At 33.2% G+C, this 13,780-nt stretch overlaps 1 protein-coding gene across 1 annotated transcript in view; it reads left to right on the forward strand.

The window, feature by feature from the left end:
• The first annotated feature begins 12,972 nt into the window (after positions 1-12,972).
• Positions 12,973-13,780, forward strand: part of LOC108734408 (multiple C2 and transmembrane domain-containing protein) — a 75,563-nt gene continuing 74,755 nt past the window's right edge. The window contains exon 1 of the mRNA XM_018465966.1: positions 12,973-13,204. Coding sequence (XP_018321468.1) covers positions 13,120-13,204 — 85 coding nt within the window. The 5' untranslated portion in view covers positions 12,973-13,119. The remainder of the gene's footprint in view (positions 13,205-13,780) is intronic.

Raw genomic sequence — 13,780 nt, forward strand, 5'->3', positions numbered from 1 at the left:
TGTGCAATATTATTGATGTAAAAATACTCTGAATTTCGAATAATCGCTTACAAAATTACGATGTTTACTTAAGGCCTTAAATAAAGTATTTTTGCGTACTTTATGAGTCTTGTAAAGTATAACGTACGCACAGTCGAAATAGAGTACAATACTTTATAATAAAGTACGGGTGGCAACCCTAACTACAATTCTAAGTTGGTTCTCAGGTTAGGGTTGCGGACGTCCGAATGAAAAACGTAACCCTTATAGAATCACTCGTGTGTCTGTCTCTCCGTTTTTTTAAATACACTAGCAGCTGTCCTAAAGCAAAGTATTTTAATGGTTAAAAACTCTAATAACGCAGAAAAAAGTAACTTATATACTTTTTTACATGAATAAACAGTTAGCCAATTGTTACTGGGATTTAACAAAATACTTACAAAAAGAAATGACAAGCGATGAAGTCTTCCATGAAGAGGACAACATTGATGCGACTATATCTCTACAATGTGAACTTCACAATACAAAACAAAAAGAAAGGTATTGTAAGCGATGACAAACGAATGATTTGTAAAAACAAGTAAACATAAACATCCTGAAGCAATCGCCAGTGTATGAGTAATTTACAGGAGTGTGTTCAATTAAAAAATGCATAACACGGAATGAGTATTAGGTATCCATCTTCAACAGAAAAACAAAATAATAAATGACGCAAAAAATTAACACTTTAATTACTGCAATCAAAAGGGACAGTTTATTTTGTAGTTATTTTAATTTTAGAAAAGAAATATCGGAATTTATAAATAATTATATATACACATATGTATTTGTACATGAAGTCACAAAAAAAAAAACGAAAGTATTATATATGCGTAAGTCAGAAAATTAAAGAAATACAGGTTTTTAGAAGAATTGAGTAGTGAAATACCTACTATAAAAGTAAATTAAAATAGCAATATTACGTACCTTGGCAACGGCGGCCTCCTGCAATAACATATTTTACCTTCACCGTAACTAAAGTAAAGGTACTGCAAATATATGGAGTATGTTTAGTTTGAAACTCAAGGCCCAATTTATTAGAGCCATCATATTAAACAATATCACAACGTTACGAACGTAAGTATTGTAGAAAAATAATTTTTCATGAGCAGCCGAACCTATCATTAAGTGCACATGATTTTGAATAACAAACAATTAAAATATCCAAAAAAGTTTCAAGACAAAATCCTAAGGAACCTAGGAATTGCAATTTTATAGAATTTCGTTATCATTTTAAACCCGTAAATAGCATGACAGTTTCAATTGTTCGCTTCATAAATATTATTCTTTCTTCTTGTAAAAACCATCAGCGAAATTTCGACCAAATGTGTCACTTCATTTTATCGAATAAGCTTATCATTTAATACCTCTATAAAGACCATAACTACACAACATTTTTCTGTGAAAAATTTTCATAAAAATAAGTATCTATAGTTGGAACGTTCAAAATTGGCCTAGTCCGCAATAAAACTTTNATTAAACCAAAGAATATGAATAACATTGTTTTGGCTAAAAAAAGTTGTTTTTGGGAATTGGTTTAAACAACTGCGATTTACCGATTTTACCCGATCGGGTAATTGGCTAGCAACCTATATCGTTCTATTCAGGAGAATCCACTGAACAAATTTGCATAAAAAAATTTAATCCGAATAATTTTTCCCACTCACCCACCCATATTGCCTGGACCTAGATACGCACTCCCAGCCGAAGATTCGTATAGAAGAACGTTTAGCAAAAATGTGACAGAAAAAAATAATTTTTTGAAGTAAAAACTTTACACGCAATTTGAGATCGAATACTTTTCCTCCTAGGTATTATATGTAATACGAGTATAATAGGTACCATACCTACTATTACAATACTAATTGTAAGTAACTGTACCGTTTGCATTCGAACTTTGCTAACATAATAATTAGCTAAATAATTAAAAAGTAGATGCATATTTAAATTATGATTAACTAAATAAATTTCAAATTATACGTCATTATCACTTACTAAGATATAGAATGTGATTTTATTTTCAGGTGGTATAACTAAAAATCAAGAAAATTTGTGTAGTATCAGGCATTTTAAAACGTAAATACATAAAAACAATCGAAATTTTTAGATAAAAAGGGTTACTTACTGAGATGAGAAAATTGTTGTTAGGATGCATTTGAAGTAGAATGTACAAAATACGAAGCGTTTCCGTATCTTTAATGGTACCGAATTGTTTTAAAAAATGTAATCGAAATACATAACGTAAAATTGATATTTTCTTAATACTTTCAATAAATTGTTTTTATTGCTCTTTATCAATATAACTGTTCCATTGTTTACAGAAAAGTGTGAATTTTATGCATAAAAAGTCGCGTAATTTGGTTTTCATGGTGACAGTGGGAGTAGAGAGTACTACAACATATGGTGCATGTAAGTTATATATGTATATATAACATTACAGACAAATTATTGGTATTTGAAATTTATTTCTTATTTTTGTTCATAAATTTGTTAATAGCCAAACTTAACGCATTTTCTGAGCGACTCTAAATCTAAATTTATAGATACATATATGTTTAAAAAAATATCAGTTTGTTTATTAAATTACCTGTTCCCATCCAAATTTCGATGGAGTGTGCCGTTATCGATGGTACCTACACGGCACCTACATTTTAATTTTAGCTATCCAGCACACTTATTTAATTAATTTAAAATTCTAAATCCTTTATTTTGACATACACAAGGTGAATCAATCATCTTTTATAAAAATTTGTAGATGAAAACATCTACACGAATTGACATACGAGATCTATTCGAAAAGTATCGCGATTTTTGAATTTCCGGGGGATACGTATATTCGATTTTCGATTTTTTGTGGCGTTATGTTGGTACTCGTGTCTCTCACTTATACCGACAAATTCGGCCATGTTGAATGTTCAGTTAATTTTTAACAACTGCTTTGGTTGCACGTGTTTTGGCACGTTTTTGATTTTTGCCTGTTCCAAAAAGTGGATCAAAGAATCTGTATCAAATTTTGTGTGAAAAACAAAATTAAATGCGTGGACGCATTCCGAGTGTTGACTGTGACATATGATGAAGCTACCTCGAACAGAAGCAACGTTTATCGAATTAGTACAGACGAAAATATTGATAAAGTGAAGAAAATAGTATTGGTCAACCTTCGAATCCCCGAGAAGTTACTGAGTACCTAAACATAACAATGGGGTCTTACCATTCGATTTTTGCCAATGATTTGGGCATGAGATGGTCGTCGCGAAATTCGTACCAAAATTGCTCAATTTTGACGAAATCGCATTAACACTGCTAAAGAGCTGTTACACTCTGTCGGGGTTTACGATTATGACGTGGAAACCAACGCTCAAATATCCCACAAATGCCGCACGAGCCAATACGGAAAAAAGCGCTCTAAGTTAGTTCGAATGTGACGGTTTTGCTTACAGTCTTCTTCGATTGTAGGGACGTGGTACATCATGAGTTCTTGCCATAGAGTACAAGGGTCAATAAGAAATATTACCTGCAAGTTATGCGCAATTTGCGCGATGCAATCCGCCCGAAACCCCCGAATTTGTCGAAGAACAAAAATTGGCTTTTGCACCATGATAACGTCCCTGCTCATACACCGTTGCTTGTACGCTAATTTTTTGCCAAAAAAAAAAACACTAAGAATGCCGCTGTACTCCCCAGATTTAGGCCCCTGCGACTTTTTCATCTTCCCGAAACTGAAGAGGCCCATGAAAGTACGACCTACTATACGACTGAGAAGATACAGGCGACATTGAAGGAGGAGCTGAACAAGATCATAAAAAATGATTTATTGAAGTGCTTCGAGGATTGGAAGAAACGTTGGCACAAATGTATAATATCTGGTGGGGATTACTTTGAAAGGGATAAAATAGATATTCATAAACAAATTAATAATTTTTGAAGAAACACAAAATTATACATACTGTACATATGTATTAACGTAGAAAAAATGATATCTGAGAGGTAGTCTCCTTTTTGTTCCTCACACTCTTGCAGCCTCGTTACAAAGCTGAACATAAACAAGAAATTTTGTGTGTTTCATTCGCATCAGCTACTAATGCTGGTGGGCAGACAGTCTTTTTCTCGTTTTAGGGATTTGGGAATGGAAAGGTGGTGGTTGAATTGAGAAAGGAAGGCAGAAGAAATAAAATATTATTCGTAGAATACTAATAAATGCCGCCCAGCATTTGCCTAAATGATTTAAGCAAACCACATTACGAATATTGTCTACAAAAAATTGCCCAGTACGTAAACACGAAAGAGAAGTGTATAATCCATAAAACTACTCTCAGTTTCCTCTCAACCAACATACTCAAGATCAACGCGAATCAAACCTGGAAAGGCCAAGATCTTTTCCTAGGTTTATTCAGAATATTTAACAAAGTTGAGATAACAAAAAGATGGAGTGACAAACTTTTGACCAAGCCTCCCTAGCATCTTATAAGCAGTAGTAGATGGAGTTGGAAAAGTTCTGTAGGTAGCTGTCGGATCGGGTACAAGACGGAAAAGGAAATGAGAATAAAAGCAGAGAGTAGGTAAAGTAATATAAATCCAAATACGAATATATTAGCTCTATGGACAGTAAATGTGTTGATGGACGCAACGAGGACTAGAGCAAAACAAAAAGAAAGGATGGTGAATTAAATTTATATTGTTTGTATACGGCTGCGTGATGAATGTATGTCATATAATAAATTTTTTTATGTATTGCGGCGCTAGTATTATAAAAAGAAATTGGAAAAAATGAGGATCTCCTGTCCTATTCGTGGTAGTTCAACTCTCCCTACCTAGCTAGGAAAGACGGACCAATTTCGTGTTTCGATTTTATACCACACCAAAGTAATGTTGAAGCTTATACTAGACTTTTGCATATTTCGCATACTTTTACCGGTGCGAAACATGAACGGTGGGCGCGGCAAAAAAATGGTTAGAAGCATTTAAAATGTGGTGCTACAGGCGAGTGATGAGGATACCGTAGATAGAGAATGTTAGAAATGAAGGAGTATTACAAGGAATAGGAGGAAGTCATTAAGAAATAGGCGAGATAGGTTGGTAGGACACATTCTCAGGCATAAAGGCCTACTCAGAGACATATTAGAGGCAGAAGCAGGAGTTAGGAGGGGTAGAGGTAGGCCTAGATTAGGTTACTGTTCGCAAATAGTTAAGGATGTGGGATGTTCTAGTTTTAGGGAAATACGAAGATTAGCTCAGGATCCTTACTCTACCCTTATCGTTATCGTTATTTATTAATCATTTAGTCTTACTGAAGTACATACCAGAAGTTCTTCATCTCTATAATCGATTCTCGATTGAAAACTCTCACCAGCTTTTATGCCTTGTCTTATCAAATAAAAAATAAAATTTCTTGTATAACAAATTCTTTTGTTTCAACGACTTTTATATTCGAAAAATGTATCCATTTTAAGGATGTACCATCTTCTGCAACGCCTTTCCAATGACAACAACTATTGTGCAAGACCACGTAGATGTCTGAATTCTCACTTAAGCAGTTTATATATAAGGTTATTTCGATGCATTATTGATTATCTTTAGCCGCCTGTCTTAATCAGTTATGTGTAAGTACCTAATTAAATTACATTATTAATTGAAGCGGTGCATAGTATAAAATAAAATAGCTCATTAGATATTAAGTATATTTTGTGCCTATACGTTTTAAAGTCAGATTTTTAACAAGAAAATTTTAATTTTCCAAAACGCTCTTGTTCACTAAATTTGATTTGAATAGTAATGAGCAAAATTGGTCTTTTGATCTGACAGTTTTGTCTTAGTCTTGTAAAAATGCAAGACCAAAACTGTCTTTATACTAGTAAGGCCAAGACCAAGATCGAACGAATAAGACCAATACTAAAACAAAGACCGAATATGCAAGACTAACACCAAATACGCAAAACTAAACGAAGCATTATTACTTCCAGTGGAAATATGAGTTACACTATTTAAAACAATTGCAGTGGATTTCGGGTATTAGACGACGAAGGGACCACTGTAATTTCGTTGTTATATCCGGAAGTCGTTACAGGCAAAGCTAAAGAGATACAGACACTTGTGTATAGTTTTTACCATTTTTTAATTTTGAAACGATTTCCGCATTTTTTTAACAGAAAATATGTATCTAGGAGTCATACTTATTCAAAAGTTTACTAAACACAGTTACTACTCAGAATATCACTTTGTAACTGAACCATTTTAACTAACATCTATAAACAAGCGGTAAAGTTGCTATATCTGCATGGGATTGTTAAGGATTTGTTACAAATGATTCATTAAAAACAGTCGCTACACCCGAACTTGGCGTTACATCCGAAGTCGCTATTGCCACATGAATTTTGTACTAAAGTATTAAATTCAAGGGACTTAGATTTAACGTCTAGCCAAGGTCGTAATGAATGAAATCTACTGTATATTGTTTTCTTGGAGCAAAACATTTTTTGTATTTGAAATTGTCATTTTGCTTTACTAAATTTTAACACTGAATGTAAAAAAAGGAACTTTACCACTGTTTGAAAAAAGGGATCTACAAGAATGTCCTCAGAATATGTGTTCGTTTGTTCCTTTTTCTGGATAACACATGGCTGAAATATAGAGACAAACTAATTTTCCTTCGTTATTATGTTTACTTCCTTTTAAGTACCTTGCACTAATTTGTTCGCTAAAAGGTCAATTTATACGTTAGAGGAAGGGTCAATTTATACGTTAAAGGAGGAGTAAGTTCTTGAGTTTTTATAACTCACGACTATCGACGCTATTTTCTTTTAAGTCCTGACAAGCTCACATGTATGACAGAAAATTGTAATTAATTGTAAATTTTAATATGCAAATTAAGTAGTTTACTTTATAAAATTATATTTAGTTGCTGATTTTAGTATTCAAAGCTGGGCCGCGGACTATTATACTTTAATATCTATTGCTTGATTTAGTTGCATTTAGAACATAAAACGTATCAAAAAAAAATTCTGAAAAAAGCAAAGTAAAACAACAAAAACTTACGTCTGACTTTGAGTGTACTAAATTAAAACGCTCCATATATGTAGGTACATACGGACTATCAGATCAAAAGTACTATCATTATAGCGCGTGTTGCGTAGGTATGGCCAAACATTTGCTAATTTATTAGATTACGTTGCTGAAATAATAGCAGTAAAGCGGTAATCTTAAAATCAATATTAAACAAGTCGCTCCCAACTTTGTAATTGTCAACCCTACTCTCATTATGCTAAATAAATAACGGAGTAAACGCCAACATCCAAACATATGTCGGAATAACGCAACTTACGCTGATAAATATAATACAAAAACGAAAAATTTCCCGGATTTACCTCAGTTATTTCTCAAAATATAATCCGAATTTGTAGCTCACATTTCTACAATTCTTAATCCTTTAATTTAAAGCAGTCACATGGTACATACAATTTTGGGTGGGCAGTCATATGCTTTTTAGAATACGTAGGGTTGAATATAAACCTCAGTTTCCATGGTAGCAACGCCCTCCCCCACCCTTTTACCGCCATCTTCAAAAATGAGTGTAATCAATTCTTTTGGAATGTCGTTACAACTCCAAATACTACAAAAAAATTATACAATTCATTTTCGTAACCATTGTGCTTATTTACAATTATAACTATGTAAGAATCCCATTTATTCTTTCGATTGTGAAAACTATAGAGAGATAGAATAGTTGAGTTTGAGAAAAAGGTGTGTCAGTAAAACGAGAAGGCAGAATTTTCTTTGCATTTAATCCACATCTTGAAGAAACATTGTACTATACTTCATTACTTTCCCTAGCGATGTTCCCCTTCCAATGTCTTGGATGCGCGCTGGCAAAATCGTAGGTAGTGAGAAAAAAGCTCATTATACTCTCGACTGTTGTTCATTAAACATACGTTTTCATACAGTACCTGCCAAAAATTTTGTTCAATCATAAATAGTAGTGCCAATCGAAAACAAGCGTTAAAACCTTTAATATGTCTTCAAATATAAATAAACATCTTGTTGATATTTTCAGTAGTAAATGGTACCGATAACAGCTCATTTGAGCAATGCAATTGTAGTGGATAAAATGGTCAATTTTTCCGTGCAGTACTGTACGGATTATACGCTCCTCACCGGTTAACAGTTTGGCTGCGAGTTGTCTCCTTCCTTTTCTGGCCTCATGCTGTTCTTTTCTACTTTGCGCCGGTCAAACTGAAGGTCACATCGCTACAGCATGTAAACGAAGTATAGTTTTTTTGAAATATCTCTGCAACCGCAAGCCCTTCAAATATTTATACATACGTTTTATATTTCGGAAAAGTCGTATACTTTTTTATGAAAATTTAAATAAAACAATAATATTCCTACAAATATTTATTTTTTCACTTTTTTGGCTGATAAAACTTTCTTTATTGTTGCTCAAAATTTATTGATGTAAAATTCTCAGAAACGAGACAGTTCAATTTTCTAAACACAAGGATCTGTCCAAACATTCGCATACGTACAGCGGAAGTACATTTAAATATTAGTAGTGATTGAAAGTTCGTTGGGCACTGGATGAAACATACATACATTATTAATTCAAATATTTAAAAATTAATGTTTTGTCGAGTACCCAGCGAATTTTTAAATACTACGAAGATTTAAATGTACACCACTGCTTCTATGCGAAATCCTGGAAAGACGCTTGTGTTGAACCGTCTCATTTCTGAAAATTTTACATCAACAAATTTTGAACAGGCTCTAAAATCTGTAGCTATTGTCAGTACTTTTTCACATGGCCTCAATAATGAATGTTTTATCAGCCAGAAAAATGGAGAAATAAATATTTACAGGAATATTATTGTTTTAATTCAATTTTCATAAAAACAGTATATGACTTTTCCGAAACATTAAACGTCTGTATAAATGTTTTGAAGGGCTTGCGATGGCGGAGATATTTCAAAAAAACTAGTACAATGTTTCTTCAAGATGGAGATTAATATTATATATAAAAGAAATTATGAGTGCTGTCAACACAGGGCAAAGTAGTATTACGTAGTTAGTATCAGCAATTTTTTATGCTGAAGTGTACGATGTGTTGCATACCTATTTATAAACAATTCCTTTAAATTTTAATCATTGATTTTTAATACATCTATTAAAAAACCATAATGGCCGACATCAGTGACAATGCGATAACAATTGAAAAAGAATGATGGTCGACAACAGCAACAATTAGAAAAAAATGATGGCCGACACTACGTCTTAGTATTGTTCACAAAAGTGAATTTCGACCACTCGAAGCAGTGGTGTTAACAGTTTCAAGCTCACAGTGACTGATAGGGCAGAAGAATTAGTTAAATGTAAAGAAAATTCTGCTTTCTCATTATACTGACACCCCGTTTTCCTCAAACTTAACCATTCTATATACCACAATCGAAAAAATAAATGGGCTTCCTACATGGCTATAACTGTAGCTAAGCACTTTCTTAGTTATATCAATTGAATTAAAATGATTTCAACTGCTTGCGATAAGACATTGTGAAAGATTAACAAAAAAGTAAATAAAAAAATTCATATTACACATTACGAAAATTCATATTACACATTACGAAAACATTGACTCGTCTGTTAAGGTTCATGAGATTCTAAAGTATCTCTACCATTGCTAACGTTGCCCTTTTCCTTTTAACAAGCCTAGTAACCCTTAAAGGGCGAGCTTTAATGATGTTTATTATTCATAAGGGTTTGTAGATTACATTAATGAGAAATTGAAAACCAAACGTAGAGATACTCTATTACAGAGGACATCATCATCTTTTCAAAAATACGGCATGGTAAAGGGAAATTGGTACAAATTCCTTTAGCCATCTTTTTATATAAATAATTAAATGATGTCTAATAAATGCAATTTAAGTTCGGTTATTTCAGGAAAATTTTCAATGATATGCTTGGAGAAAAATTTGCCTAATCTGAATACAGGTATTGGACTTACGTTACTTTATTATTTATACTGAAAGCATTTTCGATGATGATGCTGGCCTTTGATGGCTGTATGTGAATAACTAACATAATATTCCTACGTTTGGTTCTCAATTTGGCACGAGCGTATAGGGTGGAACAAATTAGATGATGGTATCTAACGAAAACGATATTGATTGTAGGAGCTCAAATGAAATTCACCCTGAAGTCATGATTTAATTTTCTCATTTATAGAAAAGGTTTCAAGATATAGTAAAAAAGTGTTTTTATGTAATGGAAATGTCTTAAAAAAGTCCAGATTTTCAGCATTTAACGATTAATTTAAAATACTAAAACATGATTAAAACTAATTGTGTACAGTGTCCAAATTTCGTTTAAGCAAGTCCGATCGTAAAACGGAACCGTTATAGGATCACCAGTGTCCATTTGTTTGTTTGTCACACTGAATTTGCTCCGAATCTACTGAACCAACTAAGTTTAATTTAAACATATCAATTTCTGTGACCCGAACACGGACGCATAACGTAAATAAATTAATTTTGAACATGGGGGTCATTTTTCGGGAGACCAACAGGAAATTTAAAAAAAAAGTTTTGCAAACGGTACCGTGGGACATATCAAATGAAAGGGCTTGTTGTAAGGGTCTCAAATATNCATAACTACACAACATTTTTCTGTGAAAAATTTTCATAAAAATAAGTATCTATAGTTGGAACGTTCAAAATTGGCCTAGTCCGCAATAAAACTTTCACATTTACTATCTTCTTTCAACTTACTAATTAGACTAGAGTGTTGTCAGAAATTTGCGAAAGCAAAAACGCCTATTTAAAGATATAACTTCAACTAGGCAATTATAAATCCGATCCTGATCTTTAGCGTACCTAGAGAACCCCTCACCGTTGCACCACTTACTATTATTCGGTTAAATCTCTCTCGTGTATTCTTGTTGTGTGAGTCGTGCATCCCGCACTTTTTATGTAGGTACAGGACTAGTTAGAACATAGCATAGGGGTACTATTCTATTACGTTCCTGCAATCATCAAAGAGCGACAATCTTTTAAAACAAAACCACGTGCTATAGGGAAATTCGTACAAATACCTTCAGGCATATCTAAGTAATATTAATTCAATAATATAGCAGTATTAGCATCTAGCAAGGAGGAGTTAGAGATTGTTTTAAATAAAACGCATAAATTGAAAGCGGTATTAACAAAACAGTACTGTATGAAAATAAATAAAAATAAAACAAAAGTACTGGCATGTGGCCGATTTTAGGTATCTAGGAAGTCAGTTAAGTCAGGACGGAAGGAGCAGTAGGGATATACAACAGGGGATAGCGCAGGGTCGAGTGGCCTTCAATAAAAAGAATTTACATCTATGCTCGCGAACGGTTAACGAAGGTGTGTGTTTGGAGCACGGCGCTGTACGGGTGCGAAACATGGACAGTTGGCGCGGCGGAAAAGAAAAGGTTAGAAGCTCTCGAAATGTGGTGTTACAGGCAAACGATGAAGATACCGTGGATAGAAAAGGTTAGAAATGAAGAGGTATTAGAAAGAATGGGAGAACTCTATGGAAATCAATAAGAAATAGGCGAGATAGGTTAGTAGGACACCTCAGGCAATAAGGTCTAGTTAGAGACATATGAGAGTCAGAAACGGGAGGAGTACAGGTAGACCTAGATTAGATTACTGTTCACAAATACTTAAGGATGTGGGTTGTTCTAGTTTTAAGGAAATACGAAGATTAGCTCAGGATAGGAAGGAGTGGAGGTAGGTGCCCAACCAGTCTTAAGACCTTATGTTGATGATGAAATTCAATAAATGTGAGATTTAGAGCTTTTGGGGCAGTGGTAAATACGACAGATAGAAGAATTGGTTCAAATCTAGCCAAAATTGAGTATGTAAATTCGTTCGGAAAAATTGTTTTTATATGAACTAATCTTCACATTTCCCCAAAACTAGAACAACCCATATCCTTAACTATTTGCGAACAGTCATCTAATCTAGGTCTACCTCTACCCCTCCTAACTAACCGTTCTGTTCGCCTATTCTTTCTAATACCTCTTTATTTCTAACCTTCTTTATCAACGCTATCCTCATCATCCGCCTATAACACCACATTTCGAAGGCTTCTAACCTTTTCTTTTGCGCCGCGCCCACTGTCCATGTTTCGCACCCGTACGGCGCTGTGCTCCAAACATACAACGTTAACAACCTTCTTCGAATTTCTAAATTATCCGTTTGCGAGCATAAAAGTGACTTCTTTTTATTGAAGGCGACTCGATCTTGCACTATCCTCTGTTTTATATCCGTACTACTCCTTCCGTCCTGACTTATCTGAGATCCTAGATACCTAAACTCAGCCACTTCTAATTTTTCGTCTCCTATTTTCATATTCGTTCGTTCCTTACGTTTTCTTCCCTTGCATACCGGTATTTTTGTGTTATTTTTATTTATTTTAATACAGTACTGTTTTGTCAATACCGCTTCCATTTTATTTAAAGCTATCACTAACTCCTCCTTACTAGACGCTAATACTGCTATATCATCTGCAAATCTAAGCATACTAATCTTTTGACCCTGTATATCTATCCCTACAGTTGTCCTATCATTTAATGATCGCGTTTTCGATGTATAGATTAAACAGTAGCGGTAGTAATTGAATAAGAATGATAACTTTTCAAATAAATAAATACGAAAATATTAAAAATATTTATATATAGGTATAATTTGAAGACTTTTTTGTAATATGCAGATATTGACATCAGTTCATTTTATTTATTTAAATATTTTCATTTTCATCATTCAACATCTATTTTTCATCATATTTAGATGATTTTGGTTTTATATTTGTTTATGTTATATGTATAGCAACAGTTGCCGAACGCGCGTGAATTTTCCGTAGAAATTCGTTTTTCCTTGTCAGAGGAACGTTGAGGAAATCGATACTGCGCTAGTATGTGGCCGCATGCGAATGCTGTCTGTCGTATCATGCAGAGACACCATAACCTAAATTCGTATTAATGCCAATTAAAATGATAAAATAACACCGCTTCTAGATGATACTAGACGCCAACTACAAATGGTCGTCATGTCGGTCCGTTTGTTTGAATAGTAAAAAAACATGTGCTGTGAAGACTTTCCGTACGAGTGTGGTGTCTTTGTTGCGATCTCAATGAATACTTCCAAAAAGTATAGTTCGACTTCCAGTAAGAATTTTCTTGAATTTTCTGCATGTTTTTAAATATAACTTGATCTTTACATTAATCACTGCTTGAGAATCAGAACCTTTCCTGTAAAACAATACGTAAAAGGTACAGCCGGTACTTTAGAAACAAACAAAAGCGTTTGTTAATTTTATAAGAGTAGACAACATCATTAATATTATTTACATATAAAAAATAATATTTTTGTCTTAATAGAAATTAAATTTTCTCTATTTATTTGAATAAAAAATAGTTACCATTTTATTGCATTGAGTTTTCCGTAGTACTTTTATTGAAGTATTGGAATAAAAAAGACAATAGGTAATTAAGAAACATTTTGATACTGTTGAAAACTTCTAACGTTTATTTCTGATAAATTATCATACATATATACAAATTATACTTAAAGAAAAGGATACAGTGGCGTTCCGTTTTTTCCAATATAAAATCAATTAATTATGTAAGGTTCTTTTTTAACAGAATTTACATGAAAAAATAATTAAGTGATTAATTAACAACGTTATTTAGTAGACGATTTAAAACTTGCAATATATGTTTTATACAATTATCGCTATGTTA

Source organism: Agrilus planipennis, unplaced genomic scaffold, assembly GCF_000699045.2.
Source record: "Agrilus planipennis isolate EAB-ADULT unplaced genomic scaffold, Apla_2.0 scaffold96, whole genome shotgun sequence".
NCBI lineage: Eukaryota > Metazoa > Arthropoda > Insecta > Coleoptera > Buprestidae > Agrilus > Agrilus planipennis.